This window comes from Homalodisca vitripennis, chromosome 1 (assembly GCF_021130785.1).
Source record: "Homalodisca vitripennis isolate AUS2020 chromosome 1, UT_GWSS_2.1, whole genome shotgun sequence".
NCBI lineage: Eukaryota > Metazoa > Arthropoda > Insecta > Hemiptera > Cicadellidae > Homalodisca > Homalodisca vitripennis.
This window is the reverse complement of record NC_060207.1, coordinates 132,966,679-132,984,488: the sequence shown is the minus strand read 5'-3', so window position 1 is coordinate 132,984,488 and position 17,810 is coordinate 132,966,679. Positions and strand designations below refer to the sequence as shown.

Here is a 17,810-nt window from a genome sequence, read left to right as displayed (position 1 = left end):
GTCACTGCATATGAGTTATATAGGGGAAATGTAGTGGGGATACGCTGACAGTAATCTGCAAGGCATTGTATAGCGAGCAAGAAGAGCACGTACATCCACAGCTCACTTGATAGCGTTGTCAGAGTGCGGTCATGCGTCAAATGGTGGGAAGGCCCCTGTTGGCGGCAATTCTAATGGTGTGTCTTACGCTCAGCTTTTTCTATACCGTATTTAACAGGTAAGCTTCTGCCCACCTTGTGTATTCCTAATATCAAAACCTCCTGTCTAAGAAGACTGAGAACTATTGACTATTTAAAAAAATCAAAAACAATAAAATATGAAAAATATAGGAGTTTGCAATCGCTTACTTAACATATCGGCTTTGCTTGACGATTTACAGCTGCGGAATAGTTTATTTATTTAAATTAGAAATGAATATAAATCTGAACACGTCATGTGCCATTACCTTCATTCCTGACAGTCTTTGATTGTAGAAATCTTAAACTAACAAAAAGTTATTTTGTTTCATGTATAACTTACAAATTTCCCTTAAAAATGTAAACTCAAACTAAGTATATGTTTAACGATTTAAAAATTGTTATTATTCAGTTTTAGAACGTTTAAATTTGTTTATTACATGCACTACTGACAGAGTTGGTTAAATAATCCTAATAACAATTCCACAGAATATTGCTTTTATCTGTAAACTGTAAATTTATATATTGTGAAAATTGTTCTTTTTAACATTTTACTTTCTTTAAAAAATAGTACAAGATATAACATATAATATAACGTGTGAAATACTTACTAATAATCAACTGATGATTATTGTATAATAATCAAACAAGTATACAATAATATTTTATCATCATAATATCTGATAATGGGGATGTTACCAAGATTCAATAAGATCTAGATATTGTTTATCATGCTAATACCAAAACATAAGTTTTATTGTAAAGGTTGAAGTATTCAGGTTAGAAGCAAACTTACATATGACAATATTTTAGTTATATGAATAATACAAAATGCATTTGGAGATATGTATACTAATATTATAAGTAAGTTTTGAAATATTGTTGCTGTTTTGTTTGTTTTTTATGTTAGACTCTTTAATTTACTTCGCTATGTTGTGATTTTCATAGCTCCCTCAATTATAATATTTATCAAATGCAAGTACAATAACCAGAATTCAGCTCTATCACAAAAAAAGTATTACAACATCCCTTCAAAAAGCACCGACGTTAATCAAATTTAATTATTCATTATTATTAAGTTAAATTGAACACAACACCCTTCTTATTAATATTGTTATAGATTATTAATTTAAATAAAGGAAACGTTATCTTCACAGTTTAATAAAAAAGAGTAATACAAACAAAATGCAGTATCATTTTCCAAAACGATCTAACCTATTTCATCTTAATAATGTCAGAACTTCCGAATACAAAATTTTTTAATCTGCCAAATTTGTTAATCCGTCAATATTTTAACAGGAATTTTAAATTCTAATATCATTCGATGTCTAATATCAAACTATAAGTTTTTCTCACGTTAAACATTTATATCAATAGAGCGTCAACCAATTATACAAATATCATTCATTTGGCTGAAATAGGCACTTTAAGTATATTTATCACGTTGACTGGCGGTAATGAAATCATCATTTACGTGTGTGGCAGATTGTTTTAATTGTATCATGCTAAAGAAAAACTATCTGAGACAAAAATATTTCTACAAGCATTTCTTGTTCAAATTTAAACAGATATGATTTGAAAGGAAATGTTTTTAAGTCTAACTATAAAATTACTAATAAAACAAACTATGTTATTAGAAACAAATTAAGATCTTTTAAGAGACCGATGTTTAGGACGGATTACAAAATAGGAGGTTTCTACTTTAAACATCTGAGATACTTGCAACCTCTATTTCTTCAAAGGATGAAAACATCTTTATGTAGCTTAAATGCTATCTCTTAGAGCTTTTGATGCTATATTCATTATTAAAGAGGATACGAGGTGTAGAGACGTGCACTATTTCCAACTAGGCTACATGAACGAGTACATCCCAACTAATCAGTCTCGCACTGGCCTTGTTTGTTGTACCTAGGAGCTTTACTTATCTGTATTTATCTATGGATTAGTGATAATTACCTGAAAACACGTAATCGCTTTGATATTACGAAACATTAGTTATTATACTTCCTCGCTTTACTTTCCGCCATTAACATAAATTAATTAATTGTATTTCAATCAACAAGATATGGTTGCGCTGTTAACCAATACAATTATCACTTTATAATTAAGTGGGTCTATAAATTTTCAAAAATACTGACTGTATTTGCAAAAATGATAGGCATTAATTAAAATCTAAATCCAACCCGATAACGAACTCTATTTTCTAATACTTGTGATGGATGTGAAGGTACTCATCTTAACGAGGAACAAGCGGATTTGTAATAGCCGTGTTATATACAGAATAAAGAAGCGTAGAGAAATGTTTATGTTAAAAGTCAATTCCGACATCTAGCCGTCACACATTCACACGCTGTGGTTTACTCTATATCACCGGAAGCGGAAAATCCAGTTTCCGCCACCTGATGTATACATGTTAAAAATGAACACGTTATAATAACGATATTAATTATTAAAACGTAGCAAACGTTTCAAATTTGTCAATGCTAAAATGATTCTAGTTTTGTAACACACTTACTGTAAACTGCCAAGTAATTGAGCTCTATGACACATATTACAAACAATTTAAATACAATTTACTTGAAACTCGCATAGTCAAAGTTCGAATATAATTCATAATAGAAGCGTTTTCAAATTAAATATAATTTTTCAATAAACATTGAATCAGAAAGGGTAGTGCACTCATCCGGCAAGTGAGAGATCCGGGTTCTAGTTCCGGCGGAGCAAGTACTTTTTCTGATTAAATGTTTATTGAAAAATTAAATTAGGCGTCTGCCAATTATACAAATATAATGACCTAAAATCAAATATATACATATACCGTACTTTAAAACCGTACATAAATAGGTTAAAGAATAAACCATGTGCTTTTTTACTTTCTAAAAGCTCACATTGGGCAAACATTTAAGAGTGTAACACACAAATAATCTTCTTAAAAGTTCTCCTGTGAACCCTTACAAAAAGAATATTTCGAAATGTTAGAACTCGAGGAATTTGAAAATCAAATGTAGAGGTAACGATGAAAAGCATTTAGTCAAAAAGATATTTTTAATTTCGTGAAAATATGTTATATTTTCATTCTAGTACAAATAATCGTGTAATAATAATCACAAAATCTTCACGAAATATGAAATAAACTGTCAGTGTTAAAATTCATGTTAGATAAAACAATGAAAGTGTTACAACATAGGGTACCTCAAGGGGAGTAAACACATCATACTGACACAAATTTGTTTTTCAATCGGCAAATCACACACGTTAATCAATCAATTACCCCTGAGTAATTCCTTAACGCATTAAAAGTCTTAATTGGAGAAAAAGAGGTTTTAACGATAACCGATTTCTTGGTCGGTTAAACATATCCCTGCAATAAATAATTCATAAAAACTCCAAAAGTGATATCGGACCCAGATAACATTCAAAATGTGGAACACAGTGTACATATTAGGCTATTTAAAGCAACGTTAAATACTTTTTTGTTAATTGTATATAATTTACTTGTCACCATTATTTTAATATTGGCACGTGTATGCCGGCATGCAGAACGTTAAATTAGGCCGAATAAAAAGTAAGAAACACAAAGAAAACTAAATATACAACTATTATAAATAAATGTTCTTCTCTCGTGTATTTGTAGATTTCATCATGGGAGTTTTACGATGTAAAACATAACAGTTTTATGAGTTTCTAGTTTTGTTTAGCTATCGAGCATTTGGTTTCGTGATTACACCCTTTAGAATTTAGTATTTTATTTATAGATAATACGACTCAACCTCTTTAGGAGAAAGCCTTGATAAAAGGAGAAAATAGCTTTAATGTTTGGGAATCGGAAGAGTGTTTTTGAACGAGTATATTGTTTAAATCCAAGAAATCAAGGTAAATTTATTTTTTCCAAATAATGTCTGGTATAATTATGGATGTGATGATGGTATAATGATTGTCTTGTTAAATTATTGATGAAACATGCAATTGGATGTGGGAAAGATAAAACATATACTGTTTTTAGGTTTTTCTGCAGTATTTATATTGATACGTTTAATAAGTGCTTTTCACGTTAACCAAACAAAAGTTTCTCGATAAAATGAAAACGGTATTCTTTGAACTAGCTATTTTGATCATGTTAACCATTTTAAAATTAATGTATTAATATAAAATTTGTAGCTTTATGGTTTTCTTTCTATTTAGTGGAAAAATTTACTGGCATGTATTATTTAGCAAGTAATTTAACACAGGATGTATACAAACAAATTCTAAGAGCCAAAATGTATACTTTTTGTAAATTTTGTTTAGTTAGTATAAAAGCAATTCGTATAAAATGTCATTGTTTTCGATTTATATCACAATATTATTTACAAAATAAAAATTGTATAACATAAATTTTAATTGTATGTTTACAATTTAAAATTGTATATTTTATCGATTATAGCTGTAATTTGTGACAGCAATGGATGACGATAAAATAGACTTTCTATTTTCGTTAACTATACGAAAAAAGTTCATTGCGTTCTTTGTATATAAAAACATTACTCTTTTTCACTGTCGAAATGATTATTGTCATGTTGTATTCGGCAAGAAGGGACTCAGATGATAACAATTTTAAATAGGGAAAATTCACTGCGTTTTATTTCCGAAAGTGCGTACTTTCATAGCATGCTTATTTTAGGTATGCTACTTAAGTTCATTGTATCATTGTGCCCTAGTTTCATTCTTGAACTACTACACGATTTTACTGTTATCCTTGTTTTCATTGTTAAATTTTTAATTCAAGTATATATGTGGATATATTACGAAAGAGTCATTTAAAGACATATTTTAGATGCCAACAAACAGATGCGTTATTATGGTATTAGCTTGTAAAGCTATCCGAGCCGGCTAATTCAGTTGTGATATGGGAAACCCCCCCCCCCCAATCATCTTCTACAGAGCTGTATCGTACTTCAAAAAGAGTTTGTTATCGAAATGGATGGGTATAAAAAGGGTTAAAAATACCAAGCGATATCAATTATTATGTTAGTTTTAGATTGACACACATAAACAAACGTCAAAAACGTAAACAAAAGTTAAATCAGCGTAATATTTTATACATGTCTGATGATTGGTTTCAGGTCTGTCAAGCTAAAAATATTATCTGAAAAAAGATACATTTTTATTTCAATCTCACCATAACTAGCAGCTTCACGAACTATTTCTTTCTTAGTGGAAACGTCTCTACGGGTTTCACTGAACACTATGTTGAGTGCTTACAGGATGTAAATTTATCCTCGGACCCTGTACTATTACATTTTTAGTGAGGTTTCTTGGTCCGAAATAAGATAAGTCAGATAGGGTTACCAAATGGGAAGAACAAATTAAATGCGGGTTTTATAGAAAGGCTGTAAATGGTTCAGGTCTAAACAACAGAGCAACAATAATACAACTAGCAATAATAATACCATCAAGATGTTTATGAAGAAGGTTAGCCAGAGTTGACTGAGGTAGTTTAGCTCCAACTGGGTGGATGCTAAGTTTTAGGTGACTAGAAGTTAGTGTTGGATGTCCGCCTCCAGATTTAAAATAGTACTAAAATGCCCAAGTCTCCAAGCGGCTACTGAGTGGCATTACAGAAATGTTTTAACTGCAACTAAGTTTAGCAGACACATCGTCTCTGATAAGATCAAGTTTCTTACCACTGTAGTAGGAGAAATTGTTAGAGAGATTTTTTTAATTAAAAGATACATCATATATTTTGGGTGCGGTTTAATCTGTTATGATTATGGGTTTTCCGTGTGAAATTGCTTCTTTAAGTGTCATAATAACGTCTTGTAGTAAATTAAAATCTCTCCGGATAAGTTCAGTTTGTGATAAAGTGTTACTGTAATTGATACAAGTACTAAATACTTATCAATATTTCTCTCAGTAGTTTGATAAAGTACTACCTGGAACTCCTAGTCTCAGACAGCAGTAGATATGACTAGTTGTGAACGCTGCATTTGGTTGTAGTTGTTTATAACGGAGACTGTACAACTAATAACAGCAATAAACAATCTATACAGTCCGTCCTCAACTAACTCCTGAACTATTTGCTATCGCTAGTCACGATAAAACTCCGCCTCCTTCACTCTGCGGATAGCATTACTGGTATAGTCTTAGTTTTGTATTTGCTGGTATAATATATTTCTTAGTCAAACTACAAGATATACTTCCACGTCAATAAGAACCTCTTTCTGTCTTGTTTAATATATTATTGAATGCCACTTAGTTAGGAAAACGCTCTGAATCCAACATGTTAAACTTCTCTTTTAAGATATATTATTGCAAAGGGCACAAAACCCCTCTAGTTTTTATCTTTGCCGGATGGATTCGCCTTCGTCGATTATCTGTACATTATGAAAGGTCAAAATTCTAATTTACTTTTCAAGTATTGTTCAAGTAATGCAAAACGAGTAAACTAAAGCGACAATACATGTTATCAATAATAATAAATTTATTTCAAAAACATATAAAAATAGTACCTGTAAAATAAACTACAAAGTAAAAAATGTTTTTAAATTGTAAAAAAGTTATTCATAGCCAGTTTTACACAGTGTTTTTAAGATGGGCCAAATTTAAAACATTTGTATTATGGCCAAATTTAAAACATTTGTATTATATCATTAATTCCATGGTTACAGATTCCATATACGTGTATATACAGTTATTCCTTATTTTAGTCTTTCTAAATATAAAGTGTAAATGCCCCATAAGCAACAAAAGGAAAGCAACGATCTCGATAGCTTTGGATACCACATCATACATTAGTATATTTTAAATTGGACGCCTCCTTCAAAAAGTGTGCGTTATCGGCTTTGACTAACTTTTGTTTCCTCAAATAAAAATTGTTTTTTTACATTTTCATTTCTTTATTTTTACAGCTATTATTTTTACACATTGTTGAGTTTAGTTTATTTTTATTTTAAAAATTATATTTATTTTTACTTGTTGATGCCGAATGTTTTGTAACCTCAACAACGGGAAGATAGATGTTCAAGGACTACCACTTGACGTTTAGTTATTTTGTAAGATAAAGTTCCAATTCTACGTAGATAATTTATTTAATCAAGGCATTGAACCTAAACTTGATTTGAAGAAGAACCTCATGTGGAGCCCTGACAAACACAGGGAATTTACTATGATACTAACCAGAACAATTTTTCCATTTAGAAAATGCCTATATCTGCTGTCTCGCTCCTTTAAGATAGATTCCACATAACCCCACATTAGTCACTTGGCACATTAGTTTCAAAGATCTTATATTCCTTGGTATATGTAAAGTTAGCAATGGTCACTGTAAACAAACTACAGCTCGGCAATGTGTTCTGTCATGTCATGTTTCAAAAGATTCCTATAGGAGCGTAATTTGGAACCAATAAGAAAACTGTAAAGCTCCCCACGGCAATTCTTAGGTAACTTATAATTATTTTAAAAATTCCAATCTCCGAGCTTAAACCTGACTGTTTGATTCAAGATGGTTTCTACATAGCCTCCAACAGGGACGTTTCTCGAAGAAGAACGGCATGTTCCCTATCATCTATAACATCTGTGAAAGTTATTGGAAGAAAGCTACATTTCATAATCTTATTTTCTCTCGCTGCTCCTTTCCAATACACAAATAATTCTTACAGAATCGTTATCTGGAGCCCTGAAGTAGACTAAGAAGCTCTCCACAGTAACTCTAAGGAAACTTGGAACATTTCCAATCCCCGCACTTTATCGGGGCCCAAATTTACAAACCAACTGACTCGGCATATGTCCAGTGTGGTACAGTGTGGTAAATTTTCAGTGGCGGCGGCGGAGCGGAAAAACAAAACAAAAAAAATGCGAAAATGGTTTTGGTGCATAAGAGATGCAACGGGAATTTTAACTTTTGACTAGGAAAATTCTTGGGGTTGAGAGTTTAAGTTGGCAGCATTGCCTGCCAGCCTGACACAAGTGTCATAGTATTCTGTTACAGTAGTTTTACCATGTGAATGTTTGTGTGATTTAATGGTTTGTAATCATAAGTAAAAATATTAGTTGATTAGAGTACAGAAAAACGTGCTACTAAAAAGCAAAGTGATTGAACTTAAGTTATTGGAGAAAATGTTGAAAATTTTTGATTTTTCATTGCGACAGTGGTTAGTTTAACTCCCTTCACTGAAAATGTTGGTGACTTGGCAATCCCATCGATCTCGATGCCGTTGGAGCTCACACCAGAAGACTAGCTTGGTACAGGCCAACAAATAATTCCACCCACTGTTAACGTTACCCTCATCGATTTAAGTTGTTAAGCAAACGGCAGGAACTTAATGTGTCTCAAATAGTTTTAAAAGTACCCTTCCTAATGAAGAAATAATTTAAAGAGATTAGATGTTATACTCCAAAACAACTGGGAAAATATTTTTTTTTCGACCAGCTAATACACGAATTTGTTTTTCCACAGGATTCATAACAGGAAGCACGGTTATGACTACTGAAACATCACGAACAATCTCATGACCACAGATATAATATCCTTACGTAAACCACTAGGCAAAAAGAACTAAGGCAATTATACAAAAATTTGATTACACATTATGAGGAAGAATTTAATTATTGGCGAAGTGTATTACCAAGAATAGTTTCTGTACTTACATTTTTGGCTTTTAGAGGGATATCATTTCAAGGTGATAACGAAATGTTTGCATCAACCTCAAATAGATTGTGTATTGGGTGTCTAGTTAATTGATTAGTGAATACGACTCTTTCCTTGTCCGCACGTAGGAAAGTATGATAACAAAGGTCAAGGGCACACCTCATACCTATCCTCTTTAACCTGCAACGAGTTTAATAGTGGATTCGAGTCCTGATTATTGTCACTCTGACCGATTAGCTATTGCTTTGCGATATGTAACCGAGACAGAAAGTAAGCCTGTAGAGCGGCTTATCAAACTCTACCTGGAATATCACTTACAGCTGCAGGCATGGAACAGCTGTAGTTAGGTGCCTTAAAATCTGAACGAAAGAACAAATTTCAAAATTAATGTATATTTTAAAATAATGGACTTGCTAGTAACAAATCTACCTAGAAGAAAGGAAGCATGTGAGGTCATAGCTTCCAGATTCCAAGTTTTGCCTGTTCTACTCACACACATAGGAGTTAAGAGAAGTGGAAAGAACAGTTTCAAAACTGTGTATGATATATTCTGAAGACATCAATGCAGATTTATTGAATGAATGTGTTAACTTTCAGATGTATGTCGAATTGGAAAGATTCAATTGATCGAGGGTTGACATGGAATAATCAAATTGATCACGTTTGCGCCAAAATATCCTCAGGAAATTTTGTTTTGAGGAATCTAGCCAAATATTGCCCCACTCAGGTACTGATGACGGCGTATTATGGCTTGATTTACCCCCACCTTACCTACGGAGTGGCATTGTGGGGTGCTTGTGCAAACAATCAGTTGATGAGGGTCTTCAGATTGCAAAAGCAAGCGATTCGAATAATCGCACATTTGAAATTCAGAGAGTCATGCAGAGAATCTTTCAAAAGTTTGCAGCTGTTGACCCTGCCGAGTCTCTACATTTTCGAAACAACACAGTATTGTATGTCAAAATGCGTCAAGACAAGTGGCCAAGACATACATTCATATGAGACCAGAGCCAGGGGAAACTACCGAATTGGCCAACACAGAACGGTGATTTATGAACGCCTGCCATCACAAGCAGGAGTTCATTTCATCAACAAGCTGCCACACCGAATAAAAAATGCCCCAACGCCCAAGGCGTTCAAAATTCGTCTAAAACGCTTTTTAGCGACACAGGCATTTTATAATGTCGACGAGTATTTGGCAAAAAACTGGGAGACCAGCCAATAGGTATGTCGCCCCGTCGCTGGTGGTGGGATGATTGGCGAATAAAAGGAAATGAATGAAGGTGAAATTGTATGTTTGATTGAGGATTTTGATGTAGAACGGATGGAAAAATTTTAGTTACAATAACGTCATTTGACGCATGCTATACATGTTAACCATGTCTTGGCAATAAAGAAATTTGATTTGATTTGATTTGATTTGATTCAAAGACTTGTCATCAGTGTATTCATACATAAAAGAAAACCATCTATCAAGTACTTTTCCAAAATCGAAAGTTTTATAATCTCGAAACTGTGATATAAATGTTTTTATTCTACCAGTGACAAATTGCACAGCGAAAACATACTTTTCAGTACTGAGCCTGGTAAACAATGCTAAAAGGGCAACTCCGCAGAATAAAAAACTAATTAATTTAATTCATTGGTGATCATGTGTACAAAAAAGGGCTTCACTTCAAAATCAGACTTTTCTAAAATCGTACAAGGATTTGCCGAGAAAAAACCACGAGAGAAATTTGTCGTGTACCGTACCGTTATGTAAGATTTTGGTTTGAACTCTTAGATTTTAAAATGCCTTTTTATATCTACGATCGCAAAATGTTTATTTTCATTTTTTGAGATTTCCTAAAATTACAAGTTTACGTTTATTATCAGTTTTATGTCACTTTAAGAACATATTATGTGTAATGTATACATTTAAATCCAATTTGTAATCAAAAATGCTCATTAGTTTGGAATGTTTAACCCTCGAACAATACTGCCCTATTAAGTTAATATTTTATTAGTCTAATCCCTAGTAGAACATTTGTTTAGTTTGTAATAAAAGTGCTGCGTTAAAATCAAAATATTATAAATTACATGTACGTTTTGATTTTTGAAACCTTTTACATACCAAAACCCACATATTTTTTAACAATTAGGCCTATAGTTGATTTTAAATTTTTTATAAGAAACAAAATAATTTTAACTGTAGAACAAAGTAAATTTTGTATTATGCAGTTCATTATTAATAGTCTTTGGTTTAAAGATACAAAATACCTACCAGATTAACTATTTAGCAACGTTTCATTAATGGTGGTACAAGATAGCCTAGTCAACATTAGTGGTAAAGAATAGCTTGTATAAAAAAATATTATCTTGCATTTGTAAAGCCAAGACACAATAATTGGAGCAGAATCGAGTCAACGAGGTCTGAAAAGTTTATGTAAGTGGCTATTCCAAATGGTTTTATATGAGAAACTTTCTCAATTATTTCTGGTTTATATACTAGTCTGATTCATATAAAAATAAAGTGTGTCACTTTGGGATAGCCTTTATGTACTGAAAAAAGGTTCTGTAGTTTCGGAAAAAACTATGGGGAAATTAAAAAGCAAAGAAATAGGTTGAATTTAACAACTTGTATTTTTTTAATTCGGTTAAATATTATTTGGTACTCAAGCTTTCACTTTTTGGACAAAATGTCCATTAAGAATTTTAACCACCAAAAGAAACATCAATATCCGATATTAGCCGACAATGAGGTCCCTCGGTTGGTGTTTAAAAGTGTTTACTTGAGGTTTGCAGGCGTACTCAGAAATTATTTTAGAGGTTTGAGGGGATAATGATCTGGCGACCAAAGGAAATGGCGAAAATAACACCCCTTTTCGGTGAAGACACCCCGTCTTTCGGGAGGCTGCCGAGTGGGGTAGAGAGGATGCCTTGGCTGCTGCCAGGGTGGAGACTGTAGGTTTGGCAGCGGAGGTGGACGGAAGGATCGGACGGTCGCTGGATCTTCCGTCTCATTCGAGAGCTTCAACCCTAGATAGATCGTGGCCACGGGGAGATAGATTTCTGCCTGTGTCAGTTCCTTACGGGGCACGGTTACTTTAGGAAGTACCTCTACAGGATGGGAAAAGTCAGGTTGCCTCGGTGTGCTTACTGCCCGGAGGAGGATGATGACGTTCATCACACCTTCTTCGCTTGTGGGCGCTTCACCGAGGCCAGGCGAACGCTCGCCACCACAGTTGGCGATGTTTCGGCAGACACCATTGTGGAGCTGATGCTGCAGAGTGAGGACACATGGAATGCAGTCACCATTCATGTACATGCGATCCTTCATCAGAAGCGTGAAGACAGATAGATGCCTGGCTGACCTCTAACTTCCTAAACAAATAGTTTTGTCCTGGATGGGACATAAGACACACGGACCAGGCAAGATATCATCCGAAAGGGTTCCGGCCTGGGTCCTCCGTGGCCCGTAGGGGGTTTAGTGGGTAGTCCGCAAGGGAGTCACACACTCCGTGCGCAAATGCAATTCCCCTACGTAAAAAAAACCCTTTTCGGTATCTAACTTTGCAATAATCCTATATATGAAGTTGAAATAGTAATTTATGAGTTATTATGTTCTGATTTTGAAACAAGTTTGCTACATTTACAGAAACATTTCAAAACTCGGTCATTTTTTACTTTTAAAATGATTATAAAAGATTATTATACTGGATTATTAAGGCCCGATAGGGGCTTTTAAATTTTGTTTACTCTTTCTAAACAAAGATACTGTCCGTCCATCTTTGATAACTCTTGATAGAAAAGGCTCAAAGAGCAGCCCGCCTGTGCGTTGTCTTGATAGAAAGATCACAGAGATTTGAAACTTAGTACATAGGTTTCTCTTGGCACATGGAATAGGCCTATTAATGTTAAGGTCAAAGAGCAGTCCATCTATCTGTCTGTACGTTTTATTATCTGCGCGATAAAGTTTGATAGAAAGATCACAGAGATTTGAAACTTAGTACATAGGTTTCTCTTGGCACATGGAATAGGCCTATTAATGTTAAGGTCAAAGAGCAGTCCATCTGTCTGTCTGTACGTTTTATTGTCTGCGCGATAACGTTTGATAGAAAGGTCACAGGAACTTCAAACTTGGAACTTAGGTTTCTCTTGGTGCAACAAAGAATACTGTTTATTTTGGGGTTAAAATTTCAAAGAGCATTTCATCTGTTAGTGAGATAACTATTTCGTTTCGTCCTTTCGAATATTCCGTTATATCGTTTTATTTATTGTTATGTTTAGTGTATAATGTATTTTGTGCGCGATGAGCTGAAGCAAGTACAGTTCGAGTTGTATAGTTTAGAACATTAAGAGTTTCTTAAATTACTTAATTTAGAATTAAAGTAAATACTTCCTACCAAGTCTTGCCACTGGGTATTTCCTTCTTAACGAAGAGTGACGTGTGAATTCTGCTACAGGACTGTAAACCAAACGTGTAAATTGGTCATGCCTAACAATCGAAATATGCTATTGCATCCACGTCTGTAGGGTAATGAAGTTTTACTATCTAGAGATAAACCTTGTTCGTGCTTCGACAGTGTTCTGCACCTTGACAAACTACCGCTGTCAACACGTTGTATTTGTCAGACAGAATCATCGGTACTGCCATCTGTGCAAATGCCAATTATTATTACCTTATGGAATGTTATTTATTCAACTAGACACGTTGTTTTACATTTCAAAAGTGATCAGCCACTACATTGAAAAAATCAGATTTATTAATATTTCAAGGTTTAAACTCCATAGGTTTAATACAATGTCTAATATATTTTTAAAATTCTGGATTATCAAAGTAAATATGAATTCTGTATTAGAATTAGAGGCTGAAAATACCTTTAGTTTTACTTTTGTTACTGTCAATGACCAACATGTTATTATACTAATCGGTTTTACATCTATCATCAGTTTTGAACTATCTGATTTTAAAAGTGCTCAACAATAAAATTGCAATAATCATGTAATTATATCGCAGCAGAAATAAAAAAACACTAGAACATCTTTTCTTAACGCGATCCAATAACCAAGCCTGGTATTACCATTAGGGGCAGTGCCGCTTAAGCGAATTCTGATGACTGATCCCATTTATAGGTAGAAGTATTTGAGGATTATTGATAAGTATTTTAAGTGTATTACTTCTACTACGTGTTTTATGTCAATTATAATATAATATATCATCATATACGAGTATGTTCAGATAAGTATTAAAACGTCAATTTTTGAAATATATTATTTTTCGTCATCTTGTGCACAAAATGTTAAGTAGTTCTTTTCACACAACTGGTAAATCATTAAAAAAAATCATTTCAGCTGGGAATTTTCCATATTTAAACAAATATTTAATACACTTATTATGAATGCTCACTTTTTCTGCCTTGCATTAAAAATGAAAATATAAAAATTTATGACATCAAGCACTGAAATGATATTTTATGGTGTACTGATATAAGGTGTACTAATAAGGCCTTGGGTGTACTGAATATACTGCATTACTGGCTCAAAAACAATGTATATAAATATATACATCCAAGGCTATTTAATATACAACTTTCGATTTAGAAAGTGGGTTCCCTCACCTAAATCGTTCCTTAAGACTCTTTAAGAATAATATTTAAGTTCACCAACAGTGTTTTCATTTTCTGACATTTTCAATTTACTCAATTCCTTCCAACTATACAAGGAAAAGTACGCCACGCCACTTGTCACGTAACACGCCTCGCTAACGTTGCACGCAATACTTCAAGTCTACAACTCATTTCATTCTCAAGATGTCCTATGACAGAGAGACAGGCAGACAATCATACAGATAACACATTTTTACATCCCCCGGCTGACAAAAAGAAATTGTGCCAGGCTACTGAGTGAGAAGCTTCGATGACGCTCAACCAAATTCCATGGTTGGACATGCACCATCATAGAACTCATTTTTCTATACGTAAAAATTAAGTTTCATGCGAAATTTAACACCAACAGATTATCTTTCTTGTATATCCTGTCACATAATACATTTACATTTTTGTTCATTGCGTTGGGTTTCATAGCAGTGTTTGAATCATAAACGTTTATTAACTTTTTTTACTCTGTGTTACACACCAACTCACCAACAGATTTTATTGTATGTGTTGAGGGTATTTAGACTACATGTTAAAATCTCGTATGCCTATATTCAGTTTGTTTACAAATGTATGTATTCTGCTATTTTCTCATTACTGTGCCATCATGCTTACCTATAAAACTAATGTAAAAAGTTCTCTAACGCTCAGCCAACGTTCGTTCTCGAGATATTGTGCGGGCAGATAGATGTATACATGAACAGACAGAAATGAACATTTTCCAGCCTCTTGAATAATAGGCTTAAGCAAATACTCAGCCTATTAAATTAATCTCATGAACAATTCTCAATATTGATGTTTAAAGTGTACGTTTTGTGAATAAATTGTACAATTACATTAATTTATTTTAAAGTAAATTTTATTTTTATGTAATCTTTTTCGATTATGCTTTGGACTAGTCTGGTAAGATCCGGACCCTTCTGGTAGATAACAAACGTGCTCTTAGATATCAGTTTGTGAGGTAATATATAATACTCATACATAAAATATGCGCGTTAGCCCAATTTAGAGAGCTTAATGGAAAGCATTTTTGAGAAGCATGTTCTCAGAATGTTTTAATTTCAATTATGCGTTGGAGAATATACAACAATATTAAATTAAGTGTGAAAAGCTTAAGTAGCTGAGATAGTTGAAAGTATGGATATTACAAAAGTTACTATAATTTTTCAATGATAAAATATATTTTTAAGATTAAAACTAATACTGAAAATATAATAATGCTGACCCATTACTTTATTCAAGCTTCTTGTTAAACCGTTAGTCCCTAACAACGAACCGAAGTTATTATTCATAACTGTGCATTAAAATATTGAATATAAATAAATGTCGGAATAAGAGGAGCTAAAACTTTGTTTTGGAAACGTTATAATAATTAATAATTTGCAAGAATTACTGGTCTAAGATTATTATGTGTTGTGTTCCAGTGAAAGTGAAGCGGGAGAATTTGTGGAACGTGTGACTCAACAGCCCTTATTAGCATCAGAACTCGAAGATTTGGAGCAGATTTTAACTGGGCTGAAACCAAAACGTACCAATATTTTCTTCCTAAAGGCCCACAAATGTGCTAGTAGCACAATACAGAACATTCTGATGAGATTTGGTTTGGCACACGCCCTCTCTTTCGTTCTACCTCCACAAACCAACTACTTGGGCAACCCTCAACCTTTTCGACCAGACATGATAGACGAGAAGTACGCAACATTAGACGGCAAGTACAACATCTTCGCTCACCACACTCGATACGACACAGATCAAGTCCGTTCCGTCATGTTCGAAAACGCAGCCTTCGTCACCGTTCTGAGGCATCCGGCAGACCTTTACGAGTCTATTTTTTCCTACTACAGTCTAAACACGTTTTATAGTATTTCTTTCAAGGAGCTGTTGAAATCTCCAGAGAAATTGAAAAATGTCGAAGCGAGATACGCCAAGAAACTAGGACTAAACCAGATGAGTTTTGACCTCGGACTGCCCGAGGAAGATTTCACTTCAACTGAGAAAGTGAGTAAGTTTATAAAGAAGATTGATAAGGAGTTTGACTTGGTGATGATCTCGGAATGGATGGAGGCGTCTCTGGTGTTGTTGGCCGATCTCATGAACTGGCCCTTAGACTACGTCATGTTCCTCAAGATCAACGCTAGGTCTCCTGAGGCCGTCTACAAGATGTCGTCCGAGGAACGGCGGACTGTGTCGCGATGGAACAGAGTTGACCACAAGCTCTACACCTACTTTCTGAACAAGTTTAAACAAAGAATTAGGGATTATGGGGAAGAGAGGATGTTACGTGACATTAAAAAGCTGTTGTCTCTAAATTCAAAATTGCGCTTTCGTTGTGTAGAAAGCGTAAACAGCAAAGGGTTCTCGGGCACACAATCGTATAACCTACGGAATGGTTCTGATTGGTTGTGTTTTTATGCTGCAAGGACGGAGTTGGAATTCACTGAAGACCTGAGAACGTTTCAATTTAACAGCGTGAAAGTAATTAACAAATTGAAAAATTTATTACACCAAAATGTTACAGAATTTGTGTGAGGTTGGGTTTCCACTCAATCAATGCCATTTGTTTTGGTGAATGTAACTATGACATTGTAATAAGTACACCTACCTTAACATTGCAACCCCTTCAACATTTTCTTATCGAATGTTATCAATAGTAGGCCTATGCCAAATTTAGTATATACATATGATATTATCTGAGATAATATGTTTATATAAAAATTATATTACACTGGGCTACAAACCATCTCTCTATTATCTATTCAATACTTAAAATTTTAATTTATGTATTTTATTGCACTGTGTTATACTCAAATACTTGTTAGAATATTATCTTGGAGGCCTGTGATATCTTTTTCTAAATTCTATGCAAATGTTTGCTTACATCTTACTCGTATTATGCTTGTAAAAACTACTTTGTAATACATATTTTTCTTTACTTTCCTGTCTGTAATGTAAAGTTTAAAATAAAAATTGTTGAAGCAAACGGAAGAAAAGATCTATGATGTAAATAGTTTTGTATTGTTTTGTATACACTTTTTATATTGAAAACATTGTTACTTAAAACGTTGCATTATTTGATTCAAAAACCCTTATCATCTTGTTACTAATCTGATTTTTACATTTTACAACATTTTAATTATATGGGGTTGGTTTAACCTGTCACTCATATCAAAGCACAATATATTTTTTAGTCTGAGTCATTAATACATGAATGCACATTTTACTATAGAGGGAGTTTTTCAATGTCCCACCATCAGGATCTTGTAAATTATAAATGTGACAACAAACTTGAAATGGTGGACCTTTTCTTATTTTGGAAAAGGCTTAAAAATGTTTACTCTGAAATGATTGCAAACTTTTTCCAATTTTTTGGAC

The 17,810-nt window shown here is 33.5% G+C and overlaps 1 protein-coding gene across 1 annotated transcript; it reads left to right on the top strand.

Moving 5' to 3' along the window:
- The first annotated feature begins 67 nt into the window (after positions 1 to 67).
- On the top strand, positions 68 to 17,501 carry LOC124371480 (galactosylceramide sulfotransferase-like). Its single transcript, XM_046829820.1, has 2 exons — positions 68 to 217; positions 15,863 to 17,501. Exons 1-2 carry the CDS (start codon positions 132 to 134, stop codon positions 16,965 to 16,967), a joined length of 1,191 nt encoding a protein of 396 aa, XP_046685776.1. The 5' UTR covers positions 68 to 131; the 3' UTR covers positions 16,968 to 17,501.
- Positions 17,502 to 17,810: the final 309 nt, after the last annotated feature.